Genomic DNA, 21,800 nt, shown 5'->3' with positions numbered 1-21,800 from the left:
AATCTAATATGCTAAGTGTCCGGTTGTTTGGTGACTGGTCCACTTTTCAACCAATCAAAGTGTAATATGCTAATGATATGCTAAGGCCACTCAACTGCTCGCTGTGACGTGCACTGACCACCAGGGGGCAGACGCTCCAACTGGAATGTTAGCTTGCTGCTGGAGTCCGGCCGATTGGGACTGAGGGAATGGGCCAGACACACCCTGGAGCCCTCCTGCGGTCCCTCCCAGGCCCAATCGTGCACTGGTGGGGTCCCTCGGCCTGGCCTGAAACCTCTCGCAATCCAGGGCCCCTTGGGGAATGTTAGAGAGTGGATTTCAGCCCGTTCCAAAGATCACCCCCCTCAAGAGGACGCCAGACGAAGGGCTCATGGATGGTGAACGCTGCTGTGGCAGTGTGAGCCTCTCCCGATTGGGACTGACTGGGCGCAAGCCCATGGAAGACAGGATGAGCAGGAGCAGCAGGTAGGAGCTGCAGGAAGCTTTGGACTGCGGGTTTCGGCCCGATCTCCACAGGCCACCCAGAGAGGCCCCACCCATGCACGATTTCATGCACCAGGCTTCTAGCATAAGTATAATTTAAATTTAAAGTAATTAAAATTATGTTAAAAACTTTATTATCATCACAAGAATAAAACATTATCCTGGTTAAAAAAAAAAAAAACAAGAGGGAAAAATGTTCAATGCGTAGAGATAAGCACTATTCTCATTATACCTACAGAGACATTTCTGTGATCTATGTCACAGGAAAAAAAATAAAACAAAATGTGATGCACACACATTTTTTTCCTATAAACTGCTCTTTCAGGCTTATTAACAGATTTATTATAAATATTTTCCCACATATTAATAGTAACATATAATATAGATTTAAAAACTCTTTTTAGCTTTAGAATTATTTCTTCAAATGACATGTTATTTAGCTCAATAATTCTATATAATAAAAGCCTAGGTGGCGTCATGCATGATGCACCACAAGATAGCCACCATCACGTTGTCACAAAATGGCTGCCACACGATGGCTGGCAGGGGAGGGCAGTTGTGGGCAATCAGGCTGGCAAGGGAGGGCAATTGGGGGCAAACAGGCCAGCAGGGGAGGGCAGTTGGGTGTGACCAGGCCGGCAGGGGAGGGCAGATGGGGGGACCAGGGCTGCAGGGAGGGCAGTTAGGGGCGAGCAGGCCGGCAGGGGAGCAGTTAGGCGTCAATCAGGCTGGCAGGCAGAAGCAGTTAGGGGCAATCAGGCAGGTGAGTGCTTAGGAGCCAGAGGGATGTCTGGCTGCCGGTTTAGGCCCGATCCCACAGGGATCGGCAGTCGAACATCCCCCAAGGGGTCCCAGATTGTAGAGGATGCAGGCTAGGCTGAGGGGGGCCCCCGCCCCATGCACAAATTTCGTGCACCGGGCCTCTAGTAAGTAGATAAATAACTTAAGAAGTGCTCCAGCTAAATCCATAGTAGAGACTGAGTCTAGAACTAGGGTAGTCCATACCCTTCCAAGGAGCCTCTAAAACAGGGGTCCTCAAACTTTTTAAACAGGGGGCCAGTTCACTGTCCCTCAGACCGTTGGAGGGCCGGACTATAGTTTAAAAAAAAACTATGAACAAATTCCTATGCACACTGCACATATCTTATTTTGAAGTAAAAAAACAACCGGAACAAATACAATATTTGTATTTGCATGTGGCCCACGGGCCGTAGTTTGAGGACCCCTGCTCTAAAAGATCTCTGAGGAACCCTAATTGTTCAATGTTCCAGCTGAAATCTGCTCACCCACAAATTCTATCACATGGAAATCCATTATTTATTTAATTGAATTCTACTATGCTGACATCTGAGTTCTTTCTGGACTTTTTGCATGACACATTCTCCAAGAAGTATTTTCACAGCTAAATCCAGATATATATGATTTTTGCCAAATTGCCTTCCAGAAGTTATGTTACCAATTTACATACTCAATACTCCATTCCTCCAAACACTATCCAAAATGAGATACTATTATACTTGAAAAGTGTTTCAGCACTGACAGTTAACAAAATATATTGTTTTAGTTTCATTTTCAATACTTTACTACTAGTTTGAACTCTATTCATTTCCATTAGTCATTTTTCTATACTTTGTTTCTATTTCTTGATTTTTTTTAAGAAATTAAAAATATATAAAGGACCAACTCACATTGTCGCACAGTTCCTTATTTTTTCTTTTGCATTTACCTATCAAATTATGTTTATGATGTTTTGCTACACTGTTCTGTATGTTTCATTTACTCAAATATATTCATCACTTCATTTGCTATTATTGCTTGTGCAGACACATTTGGAAAGGCATCCTTCAAGATTATATTAAAAAATATTAATCCTTATTTTTTCTTTTATCTTTATAATTGCTCTTTATTTTAATTCCTTATGGTTTCCACCTTAACAACCAAATATGTATGTTCCCATATTTTTATCTATATTCCTGTAATCCATGACATGTATATATAAACCCATGTATAATTTTTTTCATCCTTACCCAAGGATATATTTTGATTAAAAAAAAAATTTTTAGAGAGAGAGAGTGGAAAGGGACAGAGAGAAACATTGATCAGCTGTTCAAAACCTGAACCGCCCCCCAACACCCTGACCAACTGGGGATGGAACCTGCAATACTTTTGGTGTACAGGAGGAGCACACTTCAAATCAGGGCCCCATATATAATTTTTTACAGGTTTTTAAAAATCTTTTTTTATAAGTAATTTACAAAAATAAGAAAATATGCACATATTTCTGCATCCTGGTATTCCCATTTAACAGTACCAAGTAGAAATTTTAAGTCATTAATATAGTTTTAATTTTTTTTGTCAGTGACTGCACAATAGTCCATGATGTGGATATACCATAAATTCTTCATCCATTTCCATATTAATGGGCAATGATTTTGTATGCAGTTGTATGCCAAGAATCACTTTTATACATACATTCTTATGTACTGGAGAGGAAGATTCCTTTGAAATTGAGTCTAGGGAATGAATTATTTGGTCATTCCATACACATTTAAAATTTTTCAATAGATATTTTTTACACTGCTTTCCCCAAAGATCCTAACACCTTTCTTTTCCATCAGCAAATTACAAAAGTACTCTTTTCCTCAGATTCTTGCCAGAAGTTTATATTAACTGATTTTGTATTCATTTTGAAAGTTTGTCTAGAATATGATTATTAAGTGGGGCTTAAAATGCCATTTGAAAGATTATTTGGAAGAACAATCCATTAAATCGCATTTTAAAGTGTAATCTATTCAGCAAGAAGAAATTAGTGTTACAGCAACATGTAAGTATAAATAAGTATATTTTATACTTGTATAATTTGGGAACAGGGAGAAGTCATTTTTAACTTACTAATTTGTACTTTTCATGTGGTAGCTTATTATCTGAATTTTCTTTGTCTATTCCTTTTTTTTTCACTTTCTTTTTTTCTTCAATCTTTAAGAGTTCTTAGTCTATTACAGATATTAACATATGTCATCTGCATTACAAATATTGCTCTGAGTCTATTTGCCATAATTTTTATCTTTTCCATCTGAACATTTTGAAAATTTTATAAGCGTAGAACAATAATGTAGTTGAATACAACCAAGTTAAAAATGATTTCTCCCTGTTCCCAAATTATACAAAACTTGTTTATACTTACTTGCTGCTGTAACATCTCTTCTTGCTGAATTGTTTACACTTTAACCTGTGATTTAAAGGGTTGTTCTTCCAAATAATCTTCCAGGTGGCCTTTTAAGCCCCACTTAATGAATAATTCATCTTTTTCTCCTATTAACACTGCCAAATTACCCTCCGAACAAATACATCCATCCCAAAGGTGAGACATAATCTGGATATAAATATCAATAAATGTAAAAAGTACCTGATCTTTCATTCTTGCTTTTCTTGGCAACGGAACTGTATTTAATTCTGAATCTGCTGGAATGCTTCTTAGTTCATGCTCTACTCTACCGGTATTTTCACTTAGTGCTGCTTCTACTTTTCCAGTGGATGGTGCTGGGGAAGAACATGCTGAGTCAGCAGGTTGAGGAGATATGCTCTCTCTTCTGTTAGTCCTGTCATTGTCATCATCATCATCACTGGACAAAATGACTATAAAAAATGTTAAATACTTCATGTATTTCATTTCTGGCAGTTAAAAATATAAATATATTACCAAAATGGGGAATATACCAAATCTGCTTTGGATCTCCTCCAGATCTGAGATTAATAAAAACAAATGAAGATATAATCCACTCTATCTGGTGAAAAGTTAAATTTATAAAACACTTAAAAATAAAGCATAGGAACTGACATCTTTTTTTAAATAATATACAAGTATGAAATTAATTCTATAGTCCATCATCATCACCCACAAAGAAACATACACCTATGTTTAAATTTTTAATCAGTAGGTCCATTTCAAAGTTCCCAAAAGCTAAAGTATAAAGATAATCTGCATACAAATTGTCCACAAATAGCATGAATTTTAAATATGTGTGAAACTTTATGTGACCACATAATTTTATCTCATACAGGAAATCACTAATTGGTCCTTGGAAGAACTTGGACCAGTGCCTAATGCTCAATTAATCTTGATGAATAAATGAGCATGAGCAAGAAAAGACATTATGAAGGTAATTTACTCTTATACCTTGTACTTACTATTAAATTAGAGGTTTGGTGCATGGATTCATGCACTAGTGGGGTATGCGGAGATTGGGCCTAAACCAGCACTTCTAAGCTGCCTACCGCTCCTGCTCATTCTGGCCCTGCTGCTCCTGCTCGGTAGGCTCGCTGCCATTCTGCAGCGCTCTCTGGGCTGTGGTGACCAGCCGTGAGTCCTACGTCTGGTGCCTGCTGGTCAGCTGAGTGGCGGTCCCAATGTGGGAGCACACATAGCGACCAGTCGACTGGTCATATGATAGTTCGGTTGCTTAGGCATATCTATCTATCTATCTATCTATCTATCTATCTATCTATCTATCTATCTATCTTATCAAAACCATCCCTATATCATAATTCCTCAAAGTCACCCACACTGCACTTGTGTCAAATCCTAACTCCTTACTCTGGTTTATAAATGTACATAATCTGGCCCTTGACTACTTCTCAGACTTTCTTATATTATTCCACTTTTCTTCCTTTATTCTCCAGACCAACTAGCCATTTATTCTGTTCCTCAAATACCCACAAGCTTGTTCCTGTCAGTATTTGATGCACTTGATGCACTTTTGGCATCAAGTATTAGCTTAAAAATCACTTTTTGCTCAACCACGCAATCTAAAGTAAGTACATGAGCACTTGCTTATTTACAACAACTATACTCCAAAAGTCTAAAAAAGTGCCAGGCACAGAAAAAGCATACAAAGACCATCTGTTGAAAAATGCATAAACTTCTATATATTATTTACTCCATCTCCTTAAGCCTAGGTTGCCTCATTTGATTGTGAAAACTAAATTAAACAAATTAGCATATAAATCTTTACCACAAAGCAGGGAATATAAGCATGTGATGATATCTTTTATTATTAATATTAAACGCTCTTAAAATATAACACTTTGTTTTTCACATACTTACATGGAAAGTACTTAGTTTTTCTTTTTTTTGGCACAAGGGAACAAATTTATATTTTATGAAATTAATTCATGGTTGTGGTTAAACTCTAAAAAGTAAACTGTTTAATAAACCTAAGAACCACATGAATGTATTTCCTTATGTTATCAGCCTACATGGTTGATGCAGACAAAATATTTTGTATTTTTTCACACATCAACTTAGCCTTATTAATTTCCAGTTCCCCTCATCTTGAAAACTTCCTCAGAATGTCATTTCCTATTTAAAGTTTGGCTCTGTAATACATAGTAACTGCCTAATAAGTGGGCGTTTTCTTCATATCTTACCATTATTAAACATATTAACATTAGAAAAGATTCAAATGATATTAAAAGTATTTAATATTACACTGGCATAACACTAAAATGTATCATAAAATAATCAAATATCAACATTATCATAATATCATAATAGAATATAGGCTGCATAGCCATCATACAGTATCTTTTTAAAAATATATTCTTGAGAGATAAGCTAATGTACTGGTACAGATTAAGTTTTTTAGTATTCCCCTCATTAGTCAATGGGAGCTCTTTCATTTTAGCTCTTGTGTCCTCTGACGTGTCTATAGTAGTTTCTGACAGCTTCCATATATCACTAGATGATCTAGGTTTATTAATACATTCGTGTCCCAGATCTTGAGTAGGCAATTTCTCTGAGGAGCTCTGGTGGGAAATGATATTCAAAAATGCAAATATGGGAACTAGTGTTGTTTGTTTCTACATGAGAGTTGCTTACTATTTCTAGGCATTCTCTGTGGGTAAAGCTAGGAAATAATTATTTCCTTATTTAAGAAAAAATATGCAGTAAGTTCACTTTATCTCTGATTCTAATTTGAAGTTACAAGATATTGATTTCTTTGATTTTATTTTTATATTCCTTTTCCTCTAACACTGAAAATCTTGTTTTCTGAAGACAATCATACAATGGCTTATTTGCTTTATCAAGTGTTTAAAAATCCCAATACCAATATTAGTAACAATATTTGTGACTGCGTTTAGGATTTCCTTATAGTTTTGTTTGACCTTAAAATATCTCACATTAGGATGCACAACCACAATATTATTTTAATTTAAATTCATCTGAAATAATTCTTCTGTGTTTTCAAGCGACCAATAGATATATAATGACATTCATTTATTTCATTTTGGTTTTGATTTTAAATATTTGCAATTTAATTTTCTTTTATAATTATGTGAAATGTTTACATGGCTCCAAAGTCAAATCTATAAAACAAGTACATATGTAGACATCTAGCATCTATCCCTGATTCCCATACTGCTTCCTCCCCTTCCAACCACTTTTAAATTCAATTTCTGATATACCTTTTCATTAAAAACAAACAAACAAACAAAACACCTAGATTCATTCTCCCATCCTTCCTAAATAAAGGGTAGCATACTATATATTGATACTCACTTTGCTTTATTCATTTGGTTAATCACTTTGAAATCACTTATAAAATACTAAGTCATTTCTCCCCTTTTACAACTAGGTATGCTATAGTTTTTTCAACCAGTCTGAATGTTTCCAATCTTTTGCTATTTATTATATAACAGGACTATATTCCATATACACACACACACATGCTCATGTGTCTGAAGTAAGAAAAAAAAGATTTAGGAGAGAAACAAAAGTGGTAAAGAAACTAATTTTCACTGAGTCCTTTCTATCTGTCAAATATTTTATTTGGCTATCCTAGGTACTTTATATGTCATTTTATTTAGTAGTAGAGGCCCAGTGCACGAATTCGTGCATGGGTGGGGTCCCACAGCCTGGCCGGCTATTGGGGCCGATTGGGGTTGTCTCCTGCCCCGATTGGGGCTCGGGGCCATCAGGACTGACTGGCCAGGGTGAGGGGCCATGAGAGGTTGGTGGGGCCAATTGGGTCTGGTTGGCTGTGGGAGGCTGGTTGTGGGAGCATATGCCCCTGGTGGTCAGTGCGCATCATAGTGTCCAGTTCACTGGTCGTTAGGTCGCTTAGGGTTTTATATGTATAGATTAACAAGGCAATGTATCCATTTACAGGTCAGAGAGATTAAATTAACTAGGCTGAAGTTAGAAAGCTAGGAATACCTGGATTTGACCTAGAACTCTGGCCAAGTTCTGAGCTTTTATTACATATGTGTGTGTGTGTGTGTGTGTGTGTGTGTGTATGGATACACACACACACATCCTATATAATAAAAGCCTAATATGCTAAGTGTCTGGTCATCTGTTCAACCAATCAAAGTGTAATATGTTAATGATATGCTAAGTGGCTCAACCGCTTGCTATGATGTGTACTGACCACCAGGAGGCAAACACTACGACCAGTAGGTTAGCTTGCTGTTGGAGTCCGGCCAATCGGGACTGAGCGAGATGGGCCGGACACACTCTGGAGCCCTCCCGCGATCCCTCCTCAGCTGGCCAAGCTTCCGTGTCCCTCCCCACCCCGATTGTGCACAGGTGGGGTCCCTTGGCCTGGCATGCGCCCTCTCACAATCTGAGACCCCTTGGGGGATGTCGGAGAGCTGTTTTCAGCCTGATCCCGCTTAACTCAGGAGCTGCCCCCTGGTGGTCAGTGCGCTCCCACAGGGGGAGTGCTACTCAGCCAGAAGCCGGGATAATAGCTGGTGAGTGCAGTAGCAGTGGCAGGAGCCTCTCCTGCCACCTCCACAGCAGTTGGACATCCCCCGAGGGCTCCTGGGCTGTGAGAGGGTACAGGCTGGGCTGAGGGACCCCAGCTAAAGTGCACAAATTTTGTGCACAGGGTCTCTAGTCTACACTAATAAAAGAGAAACATGCAAATTGGTGTCACTCCACTACACCCACCAGTCAATCAGGATGAGTATGCAAATTAACCCAACAAAGATGGCGGTTTATTTGCATATGCAGGCACGGAGCAAAGACTGACGACTGAAGAGCAGAGAAGCCAAGCCTCGCTGCGGCCGGAGTAGAGAAGCCAAGCCTCGCTGTGGCCGCAGCAGAGAAGCCAGGCACAAATGAGCTTGCTGCTTGGCTTCTCTGCTGTGGCCGGACCAAAGGCCTGGGTCCCGGGTGCCAAAGGAAAACTGGTGCCGGCAGCCAGGGGAAATAAGGCCTATTGCGCGAATCTTCGTTCAACGGGCCTCTAGTATATATATAAAAGCTTAAGTGACCGGGCGACCGGCCAGTAGCTATGACATGCACTGACCACCAGGGGGCAAATGCTCAATGCAGGAGCTGCACCCTGGTGGTCAGTGCGCTCCCCCAGCGGGCGTGCCGCTCAGCTGACCAATGGGTGCCAGACGCTGGGTATACGGCTGGTGAGCACAGCTGCAGTGGCACAAGCCTCTCCCGTGGACACTCCCCCTATATACCCAAGCGACGGCGGCAAGCATAGCGGGGCTAGGATGAGCGGGAGCAGCATGGTGACCAGGCCGGGGTCCTCCATGGCTGCCTGTCGCTTCGTTCACTACTTCATACTGTGCGGGATTGATGCTGACAGCAGACTAGAGCCCGACAAAGCTGGCACATAAGGCCAGGCTGCGGTGGCGTGGAGGTCCACTGATACCCGCAGGCCAGGCCAAGGGACCCCACCGGTGCACAAATCCGTGCACCGGACTCTAGTTTATGATGTATAGGTTCAGAAGAGTTATTATTTGCTAACTATGAGTACAATTTTAATGGTCTACCCAAAAAATATTACATAACTGACACAAAACTATACTTCTCAAATATACTCATGTTCACTTTACAATGTTGGACTGATATAAGCAATACCAAAGGGAGTAAAACACTTACTTGGATCATTTAGGCCTGACAGGCTTATTTTCCTTTCTTTTAGATTTGTGGTCTTGGCTCCTTTTGCCCTAGGTAAAACGACTTTCCCATTAGTCTGTAAATAATTCTGTCTATCACAGTTTACAATAATATCAATTGGAACCTTTCCCACACTGTTGCCATAAAACTTGTTGGGTGTTAATGCTGTGTTTTGTGACTTCTGTCCTCCAGAATTCTGATGATTTGATGTTCTCAGTAATGGACCAGTTGATTCATTCAAAGTTATAGCTTGTCTGCAACTTCTGGGCAAATCCTTAGGAAAAAGAATATCACAAACTTTGACATTTGGTCTGAATTTCTTTTTCTTGACACATGTTGGACAATATTCATACTGTTCAGAAAACTTAGGTTCCAAAAAAATAAAAGACTTTGGCATTTTATTTCAACATCATGGAACAAATATATACAACATTTCAAAATTAACTCTCACTTCCCATGATCATCACCATGGCTACCACAAAAATCTGAATATGTCATATTAGTTAGAATTTAGCAGCAGAATGCCGAAGGAATTTTTGAGCCCTTCACTCCAGCATACAAGGCATAAATAATCTTAACACGTTAAGTTCCATGTCAGTCATCGGTGACTGACACTATACTTTCTGTCGGGACCGGTCAGTCACTGGTGCTGCCAGCATATTGGTGAAATTGGATATCGAGGGCTAAATGGAAAGAAAGACAAAACAGGCTTGTTGCTTAATGTGTTAAGGGGATCAATATCTAGTTTCACAATTTCTACATATAACCTTTCCAAAAATCTGACATGATTATGCTATGTCAAGGAATCTCCTACCACAACTGCTCTTCTCTTCAAAATAAGAATGCTAGCCCAGCCGGCGTAGCTCAGTGGTTAAGCATCGACCCATGAACCAGGTGGTCACGGATCAATTCCCACTCAGGGCACATGCCTGGGTTGCGGGTTTGATCCTTAGTAGAGGGTATGCAGGAAATCAATAAAAACATTAAAAAAAAAAAAAAAAGAATGCTAAACCTGTCTTCCATTTAAAATATCACAAATGGTATATTTCCTGGGGTATAAAAACTATTAAATCAAACCGAAGGACAACTTTAAATGTTGAAAAAAAATAAGTTATAAGTACTGTTTAACAAAAATTTGCAAGACAATTGATTTCTAAGTCAGTGCTACAAAAATATTTTAACGAAGGCTTAATCTATGTTACAATTGTGATATCATTAAAAATGTTTTCTGACAGAGTATCATGTGATTTGGGGCATATAAATTAGAAGTTCAAGGTATTGAGTGATATTACTATAATATAATTCTTTCCATAGTCATGTACTTGTTTTTCTGAAACTTATTTATGTACTTATTACCTCAGCATTTACGTCTGTAAGAAGGAAACAGGAATAGATGTTGAATCAAGTCTCAGTATATAACATATATTTATCCATGGAGACATGAAGTAATTGAGAAAAAGTCAATGGCTCTAATTAAAAGATGCATTTCCAATAACTTTACGCCAAATAATTACTTATCAAATTTTGTAACAACATATAATTTAGATTAATAATTATTTTTTGTATATTATATGTATTTATACTGTACTAAAGGCCCAGTGCACGAAGGTGCAGTCCCTAGACCTGGCCGGCGATCAAAGCGCGAGCGTCTGTCTTAGAAGGGCAGGTCTCTGCTGACCTCTGGGCCCTGGGCAGCACCTGGGCTCCTGGGCCTCCACCTGTATGCGTCACAGCTCCAGAGTCTCCACACAGAGATGCAGTGAGCATGGCTGGATGCTGCAGACCGGGGTGCAGTGTGGTCCTCCCGGAAGCCAAGCGGGCAGCGTGCTCTCTCCCGGCCGGCCTCACAGACCGGCTCCTGCGTGAACCCACCAGGAGCCCAACTGGCCCCTGCAGTCCCAGTGGCTTCAGCCCAGCTCACCCAGAAGAGGCTGCATGGGTGCGGGGCGAGCTCCTGGCGGGTGCCCAGCAACTCAGCGCCCACTGCCAGCGCCATGTTGCCAACACTTGTCATGTTCTGCACTCCTGATCGAACGATCACCAAAGGGGACAATTTGCATATTAGGCTTTTATTATATAGGATTGTTATTTTAAATTTAAATATAACTGATATACAATATTGTATTAGTTTCAGGTGTACAATATAGTGATTTGATACTTACAATGTGATCATCACACTAATTCTAGTAGTAATCTGTCACCATGCAAACTTATCACAATATTATCAACTACATTCCCCTTTACTTTTTTCACCCATCCCTCCTTACCCCTACACTCTGGCAACTATCCATTTGATCTTTTTTTGTAAGAGCAATACTCAGTATAAAAGAAAAATATTTTAATACTTTGAGCCTCATACCAAAGGAAATTAAGTGAACAAATATTTGTTGTGACAATGAAATGATAGAATGAGATGGTCATTATCAAGATATATTATACTTGGATGCTACCAGATCCATATATGAGAAGGGAGATCTAACCACTCTAAAAACATTACTCCTGCCTGGCCGGTGTGGTTCAGTGGTTAAGCATCTACCTATGAACCAGGAGGTTCCATTCCTGGTCAGGGCACAATACCAGGTTGTGGGCTCAGTTCCCAGTAGGGGGCATGCTGGAGGCAGCCCATCAATTATTCTCTCTCATCATTGATATTTCCATGTCTCTCTCCCTTTCCCTTCTCAGAAATCAATAAAAATACATTTAAAAAAATTCTGGTTGAAGCTCATGCTGGGTATAGCTCAGCTGGTTAGAACATTGTCCAATACACCAAGGCTGTGGGTTTGATCTCTGGTCAGTGCATATCCAAGAAGCAATCAATGAAATCATAAATAAGTAGAACAAATCTCTCTCTCCCTTCTTTACTCTTTCTCAAATCAATTTTTTAAAAATTCTAGTTGAGAGCAGTTATTTGGAGTATGTTGCAGGATGGCACGGATGTAACTTTTCTGTGTCTCTTCTAGTAGTATGAGAAAAGTTCACCTACAATTCAATAAATACTAAAAATAGTATTAATAAAAATACCATCTCATTAACAACAAAGAATAATTTCTCTACCCACCTCTAAATCAGATAAAGATTTTTTTGAGGCAGGAGACACAGGAGTAGTAGATTGATATGTACTGTGACGTTTCTGTGATACTTTCCTTTTGATTTCTGACTCCAAGTATGATTCAGATTCTTCTGTCTTCTTCATTATATGATCTAAAGGAAGGAGACAAAAACAAAAGTACTAAAATGAAATTTTATAAATTCCTCATGATCCTTGTTATGAAAAAATACTAACTTATATTATCAAATTGTTTTAGTTAAAATAATGTTTCAACATAATAAAGAATAATCAGAACTTTAAGTCAGACAATCCTATATAATAAAAGCCTAATATATTAAGTGTCTGGTCGACTGGTCAGTCGTTCAATCAAAGCATAACATGCTAATGATATGCTAAGGCCACTCAACTGCTTGCTATGATGTGCACTGACCACCAGGGGACAGACACTCTTGACAGATAGGTTAGCTTGCTGCCGCGGTCCAGCTGATCGGGACTGAGCGAGATGGGCCAGACATGCCCTGGAGCCCTCCCGCGGCCCCTCCACGGCTGGCCAACCTCCTGCATCTCTCCTCAGCCCCGACCATGCACCGGTGGGGACCCTTGGCCTGGCCTGCACCCTCTCCCAATCCAGGACAACTCGGAGAATGCTGGAGAGCCGATTTCGGCCAGATCCCGCAGGCATATCTATATAATAAAAGCCTAAGTGACCATTATGGCAGAATGACCGGTCGCTATGATGCGTACTGACCACCAGAAAGCAGACACTCAACGCAGGAGTGCAGCTCAGCCAGGGTTCACATGGCAGCGCTAAGAAGCAGTGAGCCGAGTGGTAAGGAGCAGGGAGCAGGTGGACAGTTAAGAAACAAGGGGTCCTGGACTGTGAGAGAGAGCAGGCCAGGCCGAGGGACACCCCCTGCCGTGCACAAATTTCGTGCACCAGGCCTCTAGTTACATGATAAATTACAAAATTATAGGCCTGGTGCACAGAATTTGTGCATGGGCAGGGTCCCTAGGCCTGGCCAGCGATCAGGGCCAATCTGTGGGGTGACCGGCGGGGTGATCGAGGTCCCTGCTCACACTCGCCTTGGCTGGCCTGGCACTGCCTGCTCACCAGCCCCACCCCCCAACTGGGGCCTGGGGGACAGCTCCTGTGTTGAGGGTCTGCCCTCTGGTGGTCAATAGGCATCATAGCAATCAGTCGTTCTGCCAGTTTTTACGCCTTTTGGTCAATTTGCATACTATGGTTTTATATAGATAGTTAAAAAAAAATACAATTTTGATGCTATAACCCAAAAGAATTTGAGTCTTGAATTTAACCAAAAATAATAAAGATTTCAAATTGTAATCACCTGAATGTGCAACCAATTCTTGGTGATTTCATTCAAAATTAAGTAAATTCTCAAGTCAGTTATAAAAAATGTTTTTTTACGTATTTATAACTGGGAATATTTTATAGCCAAGGTCATATCTTTACTTCTACCTTTCAAACAACTACTCAAAACATTTTACAGATGTAACAGGTAAAACTGCACACTTACCAACACCTTGGGGCCAGCTTAACCTTACAGGATTATTTTCAAATTTTTGGACATGAGGTGGATATTCTTTCCTATAAAAGGGAATATACATAGTTTGATTCTAACAAAAAACATATTTTTCAAAATGAAAAAAATGAGGAAATACTTATACTTTAAAAGCATAGCTACTTTGCCATATAAAACTGATACTATAACAAAACTGTATCACAGAAATATATTAATAATATATTATAAGATCCCTAAAGTCAGTGACTTTTTGTTTAATTTATCAAACCCCATAGCAGGCATTCAAATTACTGTTCTTTCAAAGTAGTTCCCCAAATGCATAAATTAGAATTTTTCTTTTGGCATTTCCTTCATAATCTATACTAATAATAGTGGAATATGCAAATTGTCTGGGACACTGTCACAGTAACAGTAACAACCGAACAGCAGGCTGGCAGGCTGCGTGGGGTGACAAGGCCGGCAGGGGGGTTAGTGAGGGGGACCAAACGACTGAACAGCAGGCTGTGTGGGGTGACCAGGCCAGTGGGGAGGGTGGGCAGTTAGGGGTGACCGGGCCAACAGAGGGGGGCAATTGAGGGTGACCAGGCTGGTAGGGGGAGGAAAGTTGGGGGTGACCCAGTCCAGCTGGGGGGCATTTGGGGTGACAAGGCTGGCAAGGGGAGGGCAGTTAGGGGCGATCAGGCCGGCAGGCAGAGGTGTTAAGGGGTGATCGGGCTGGCACACAGAGGCAGTTAGGGATGATCAGGCAGACAGGCAGGTGAGCAGTTAAGAGCCAGCGGTCCCGGATTGTGAGAGGGATGTCTGACTGCCGGGTTAGGCCCAAACAGGCAGTCAGACATCCCCCAAAGGGTCCCAGATTGGAGAGGGTGCAGACTGGACTGAGGGACCCCAGGCTTCGATTTCGTGCACCAGGCTTCTAGTCAGTTAATAAAACCACATTACATGCCCTAGCCGGTTTGACTCAGTGGATAGTGTCAGCTTGCAGACCAAAGGGTCTTGGGTTCGATTCCAGTCAAGGGCATGTACCTTGATTGCAGGCTCCTCCCTGGCCCAGGCTCTAGTCAGGCGCATACAGGAGGCAACCAATCAATGTGTTTCTCTCACATCAATATTTGTCTCTTTCCCTCTCTCTAAAAATCAATGAAAAAATATCCTCGGGTAAGGATTCAAAAAAATAAATAAATAACACATTACAAAAAAACTCATAATACTTCATTGTCACTTGTTTTAATTATAAATAAAAGAATACATGGCAAATAAGATATTGGCTGAGGAGAATCCCAAAATAAGTACAAAAAGTGTTATATACAAAACTAGCAATCATACAAGTATTTTAGTCTTGTAATATAACTACATTATGGGAATATAATTAATACTTTTTAAAATATATTAAAAATACATTACATTTGTATATAAATATATACAAATACATAAAAATAAATACAATTGATTTTCAGGATTCTGAAAATAATCCTTAGTAAATAAGGGTCCTAAAATACAAAGCAAAAAATCTATAGCTAATTATGGGATAAATAAAGCGTTAAAGATTTGCAAAATGCAATTGACTAGAGAGCTATAATAGCTACTTTGATATCATAAAGAAAAGCTTCTAAAATTATTTCTATTTTATTTAATCAGGATATTAAAAATAAGAGGTTATTCTATTATTTGTAAATCCATTCACACTAGTGAACAATACCAAATTAATTAGACAAAACCCTAAAGAAAGTTTCCTGTAAAGATTTAATACTGTATTGTAAAAGTCAAACTACCTATATTGAAAACAAAATATGAAAATGACATAAGGAAGAAAATAATAAGAGTAATGGTAGGAGTATATTTGTAACAGCAGTTAGCAAGTAGTGATTATCATGTGCCAGGTACTGTTCTAAGTGCTTTCCATCTATTAAATGTTTTAATCCTCACAATAATCTTATAAAACATATAATATTATTAGCACTTTATAAGTGAGGAAACGGAAGCACAGTGAGGTTAATTAAATTGCCCATCCACGGTCACACAACTATTAAATAGCAATGCCAGAATCTGAATACTGCTAAATTGCATTAATATTAATGAGTAATGGTTGTTTCATTATTGAGCAGCATTTGGTACAAGTGGGCAATTTCCACCCTGTCAACTTAAAAAAAAATTATATATATAATTTTAGAGAGGAATGGAGGAGATAGAACATCAATAAGAATCCTTGATTGGCTGCCTTCTTGCACATCCTCTACAGGAGATCGAGCCTGTAATCTGCACATGGGCCTTGATCAGGAATCAAACCAGTGACTTCTTGGTGCATGGGATACTCAACCACTTAGCCACACTGGCTGGGCAAAAATACCAATTTTAAATTGCAACAGAAACAATGATTTTAAAAGCGAAGTACGACGATATTCCAAACACTATTAGTATATATTATTTAAAACTGTGGACACTCTGTATAATATATATTTTTTAAAACAGTGAACAGATATTCTTTTTCTTTTCTTTTTTTTAATTCTCACCCGAGGATATTTTTTCCACTGAATGGAAGGGAAGGAGGAGGGGAGAGAAACATTGATGTGAGACACACTGATTGGTTACCTCCTGCAGCCTCCCTACTGGGGCTGGGAAACCTGCAACCAGGGTATGTGCCATTGGACCAGGAATCTAAACCCAAGACCCTTCAGTCTGTGGGCCAACATTCTAACCACTGAGCAAAAAAGGTCAGGGCAACAGATATTCTTAAATGCTAAGGATTCTCAACAATTTAAGTTTGAGCAGCCAAAAAATCTGAAAATATAGATATTCTGGGAAATGTTATAAGCACAGGTTTATTCAGTAGTGACTGAGACAATAAATGTGTATGGATTGATGAAATCATAGCTGATTGATGAAAACGCTGCATTAATATACTGTGCTCTTTGCAATTTGATCAAGTGCCCTGAGCTCTGCATAGCTAATGAGGAACACACTGAATATCTTATTTAATATCCATACTTTATTATGTATTGTAATTTAATGTTAATAAACTATTATGCCTGGCCTATGTGGCTCAGTGGTTGAGCATCAACCCATGAACCAAGAGGTCACTGGTTCTATTCCCAGTCAGTGCATGTGCCCAAGTTTTGGGCCGATCCTCAGTAGCGGGGCATTTCATACATTACGGCCACTCTATATCCAATATTTGCTGTTTCCGTATATGAACAGGGCAAATTAAGTTGTTTTAAAAATTATAATGAATAAATTACAGAAATAAAAGCATGCCTTAGATTTAAATGTACAAATTTCAGGATAAAAGCATTAACTTGAAAAAAGAATGAAACTTTCTAGCCACAAACTATCTGTGTTCTTTAAAACGATTTGCTAGGTGAAAAAAAAGATCAAATTTTATGTTAATTTCTTAGTTTAAGGGTTCCATCACTCTACAGATACTAAAATTTCAAACTCCAAACTGATCTGAAACTCAAGTCTAGGACTGAATTTCTCAGTGGATGTTTCTTTTTTACCTCAAGCCAAGCAGAAGCAGAGAAGCTTCCCTGTCATGCCATATAAGGTAGGAGATTTGGGGAGCTTCTGAGGATTTGTGTTTTGTGTAGAAGTTTTAGAGAAAACCTTACCTCATGGATGCAGCATTTTACAAGCGACATAAAATGAACTGAAAGAGCTTTTGTTTGCAAAATTGTTTACATTAATATCAGAATGCCTGTTCATTAAAGGTTAGACAGGCCTCAGCAATACAAGTTTTAAAAAATAAACAATTTTAGAATAACTTCAGATTTGCAGAAAAGTTTAAAAGACAATTCACAATTCTCTCATATCCATTACTGTGTTTCTCCTAATGTTAATGCCGTCATTACCATCATACATGTCAAAAAAAGAAACCAATACAGGCACACTAGTATTAACTCCAGATTTTATTCAGTTTCATCAGCTATTTCACTAATATGTTTTTCATTCCAGAATCCAATCCAGGATACACTGCATTTAGTCTGTGTCCTTAGTCTCCTCTTTGTTTCCCAGTCTTATATTGTTTCTCATCACCCTGACACTGGAAAAGAAGTGATCAATTATTTTGTAGAATGCACCTCAACCTGGGTCTTCCTGATTGTTTTTCTTGTGATTAGACTGAGGCTGTGAGTTTGGGTAACAGTATCACAGACGTGAAGTGCCCTTCTCATCACCTATCAGGTGGTACATGATATCAATGTGATTTTTTATCACTGTTGATGCTAACCTTGATCATTTGGCAAAAGTGGACTGTTTGCCAGGTTTCTCCACTCTGAAGTTACTATTTTTCCCTTTCCATGCTCTATTTGGAAGCAAGTCAGTCAGTCTAGCCCATCAAAGGAATTAGGATAGTTAAGGTCCACCTTCTGAAGAGGGGGAGGGTTATCTACACTTATTTCTTGGAATTTAGTAATAAACAGCTGTCCACTTCTCCAATTCGTTTTATTGCGGTTTGTAAAATCCTAGGATAGTTCAATAATAAATGTATTCAATTGTTTATACCACTCATAAATATTTTTTATACTTTAGCTTATAATCCAATTGTTTCAGTTTCTGCCTTTGGGAGTTTTCCAGTTGGCTCCTGTGTTGTTTTAATGTAAACTCATTCCTTTGTGCTGTTTTTTTATTCTGATAAAATATAAATAACATAAAATTTACAGAAATATGGAATGCTTAACTATCTGCATGTCATCCATGTAGAGGGGCCATTGAAATCTTTGTATTGTTCTAATTTTAGTATATATGCTGTTGAAACAAGTACCCTTTTGTTTTGTTTTTTTAATACTTGCTTAGTTTCTGACACTTAAGATGCTCCAATCATTCTGTGTTTTTCTTAACCCATCGCTACAATCAGCCATTTCTCCACATTCCTTTTATTAGAGTGGTATTAGAAACCATGATCTGGTGCTTTTTTTTTTAAGCTTGGTGTTAATGATAACTCATTTTTATCAACCTTTTCATTGCTCTGATTTCAAAAGATATAAATTTCTATGAAATAAATCAATGCATTCATTTTTCATTTAAAATCCCTTATTCCAAACTCATGTTAAACTTATAGTCTAATTTTCAAAAACATGTATTAAAATCTCTCAAAGTTGTACTCTAACCAAAAACTTCCTGCATATTTTATTTCAAATGTTATATGACAACATTTAGTTGTTATACTCTTAAAGACTGTCCATTATAAAATGTGCTTCTTTACCCTAATACCATTTCATTGTTATTAAAATTCTACTCCTGCTCTCTTCTTGTTTGCATAATTGTGACTTTAAAACCCCTTTACTTACAAATTATTATTTTATGTCTCATTCTTGTAACAACATAAAATAGCTGGATTTAACCCCATCAGTTTGTCTTTTTATTAAATTTATTCAGTTTGGTCATAATTATTATAACAGCTAATAGACTTCACGGTTTCCTTTCATTTTATTAGTTGTTAATTTTTATATTTCTATTTGCTTAACAATGTTTGAAGTAGCAATGAAAATAATTTTATGGCTGTGGGTCACCACAACATGAGGAACTGTACTAAAGAGTCGCGGCATTAGGAAGGTTTGGAACCACTGCAATAGAACTTTTCTTGTTTTGAGGCAAACCATTCAGAGACCCAATTTTCCACTTATTTGAATGTTTTGAAGTGCTGCTCAGAAAGTGCATGTGCCATCGATCGGAACAAGTGGTAATTTGCAAGGTGACTCTTATAATTACAAGAAAGACAGTATCATCTGAATATAATTTTATTCTCAAATACCATGAGACTGCAATTTATAATGCTATTACATATTGGTATCGCCTTTCTGCGAAACATTTCAGCAGTACTTATCAAGAGCATTAAAAACATTTGTAATCTAGCCCCAAGGATCCTTTCCCAGAGCTGTATCTTACTAGATGCATTTAGAGATTTATATACAAAGCTGTTCATCAGTGTGTCATATATAACAGTAAAAAACAACCAGAAATGGGCTAAAGGGTAAATAGATTATTTATCTACAGGACAAACTATTATGAAATCATTAAAAATCATTTTTAGAAGCCAACTTAATGGTAGGGAAAAAATGGTAGGGCATATTGTTAGGTGAAAATTCAGAATACACAGTTATATTTTATTATTATGTGTTATGTATATTAAAAGGTTATTAGGGAAAATGATAAGAAAGAAATGCATCATGATTCTAATAATAATTGTTTTAAAAATTATAAAATCTCTAATTATAATGCTTGCTTTTTCAAACACACCCCTTAAGTAAGCATTTCTAGTATTTCATATATATTCTTACTGTAGTTTTCAACTTTAGACCTTATTGTTATTTTAAAATTCACTACCATGTTTAAATTTGAAAATCACCATATGTTTCAATTTAATAATGGGTTAACGATTCTTTTTATCTACGGAGGGGGGAAAAACAAAACCAAAAGAGTTCTAATAGATTAAATATTCTAAATTCCTGGTACTGCCACAGCCACAGTATTCACAACCCATTGGTCTATGAGTCAGAAAGAAATTTGAGTCACCCAAGTTGTCAAAGTCACCCACAGCAAAGAAGCTGGCAGCAAATTTTTGGTTTGTAAGCTCTTAATCTTGTTATTTATTTATTATTTATTCCAGCCTGGTTTTACACGTAAAACACACCTCATTGTGCCCAGTATACAGTACAAATGAAAAAACCGGGGAAAACATTACCTTCTACAACTACCTAACTTTTTGTTTATTCAATAAACCATTCTCTTTAATAAATAAAAAATTTAGTTCAGAGATTTATAGTTCCTCATGTGTTAAGGGACATTGCTCCTCAAAGATCAGAAAAAAATGTGGCTCAGCGTTCACAAGTGGGGGAAAGGCTTATGTGAAAAAATTTACAAAGTAAAATTTACTGATGCAAAAGTTCTTCTGTTTATCTCTGACAAAGCTAAATGCAAAATAATTTTAGATAAGGCCCCAAAGGATTAATGGGCAAAATTCAACTTAACAGTAACTAAGCGACTGAATTAAATCACTCAGGTGTTTTCCCTACAAATATTTTAAAAACAGTTGCTGCTGCATATCTAGTCTCTGGCATTAATCTTAATATAAAAGACTGAAAGAATTTCAGTAGCTATTACTATTAAAGCAATTTCAAATTTTACAGTGTATAAGTTTTAAATAATTATCTGATTTGTTTCTCACAATCTCCTTTAAAATTGGGTATATATTACCAAACCCATTTTAGAGTAAGTTATATACCTATTGATAATGCAGGTTACTTAATTCTACATCTGACTCCTATTCAGTATTATTCCAACAAGAATGTGAGCTGTAAGCCTGGTCAGCGTGGCTCAGTGGCTGAGCATCGACCTATGAACCAGGAGGTCACTGTTCAATTCCAGTTAGGGCACATTCCTGGGTTACAGACTTGATCCCCAGTAGGGGGAATGCAGGAGGCAGATCAATAATTCTCTCTCATCATTGATGTTTCTATCCTTCCCTCTCCCTTTCTCTCTCTGAAATCAATAAAAATATTTTTAAAAAAGAAGAAGGATATAAGCTTAAGAGGCTAGTAGGAATTTTTGTCTGCTCCCAGAAGAGTGCCTGGCACATAGCTATGGAAATATATGCTAACTTTCCTCTACAGAAATATGTCTAAGAAGCCAAAACAGTGGGAGGAAAAATTAATATAAACCCTCCAAGGCTATTGTGAATAAGAGAATAATCTAATCTCATTGGAGAAGGGGGTGGGAGTGGGGGGAGCAGGAAGAGATTAATCAAAGAATTTATATGCATATGTGCATATCCCATGGACTTAGACAACAGTGCCAGGAAAGCCGGGGG

At 38.2% G+C, this 21,800-nt stretch overlaps 1 protein-coding gene across 10 annotated transcripts in view; it reads right to left on the bottom strand.

Moving 5' to 3' along the window:
• Positions 1-21,800, bottom strand: part of SENP6 (SUMO1/sentrin specific peptidase 6) — a 111,768-nt gene that overhangs the window by 34,124 nt on the left and 55,844 nt on the right. For 9 of the 10 annotated variants that reach the window (XM_014535792.1, XM_014535787.1, XM_014535789.1 and 6 more), the window contains 4 exons: positions 13,994-14,064; positions 12,465-12,607; positions 9,389-9,680; positions 3,890-4,119 (listed from right to left, as the gene is read on the bottom strand). In XM_014535792.1, coding sequence (XP_014391278.1) covers positions 3,890-4,119; positions 9,389-9,680; positions 12,465-12,607; positions 13,994-14,064 — 736 coding nt within the window. The remainder of the gene's footprint in view (positions 1-3,889; positions 4,120-9,388; positions 9,681-12,464; positions 12,608-13,993; positions 14,065-21,800) is intronic. The other variant, XM_014535794.1, reaches the window with a different exon arrangement.

The sequence above is a fragment of the Myotis brandtii genome, unplaced genomic scaffold (genome assembly GCF_000412655.1).
Source record: "Myotis brandtii unplaced genomic scaffold, ASM41265v1 scaffold151, whole genome shotgun sequence".
Classification (NCBI taxonomy): domain Eukaryota; kingdom Metazoa; phylum Chordata; class Mammalia; order Chiroptera; family Vespertilionidae; genus Myotis; species Myotis brandtii.
This window is presented reverse-complemented; position numbering and strand designations above follow the sequence as displayed.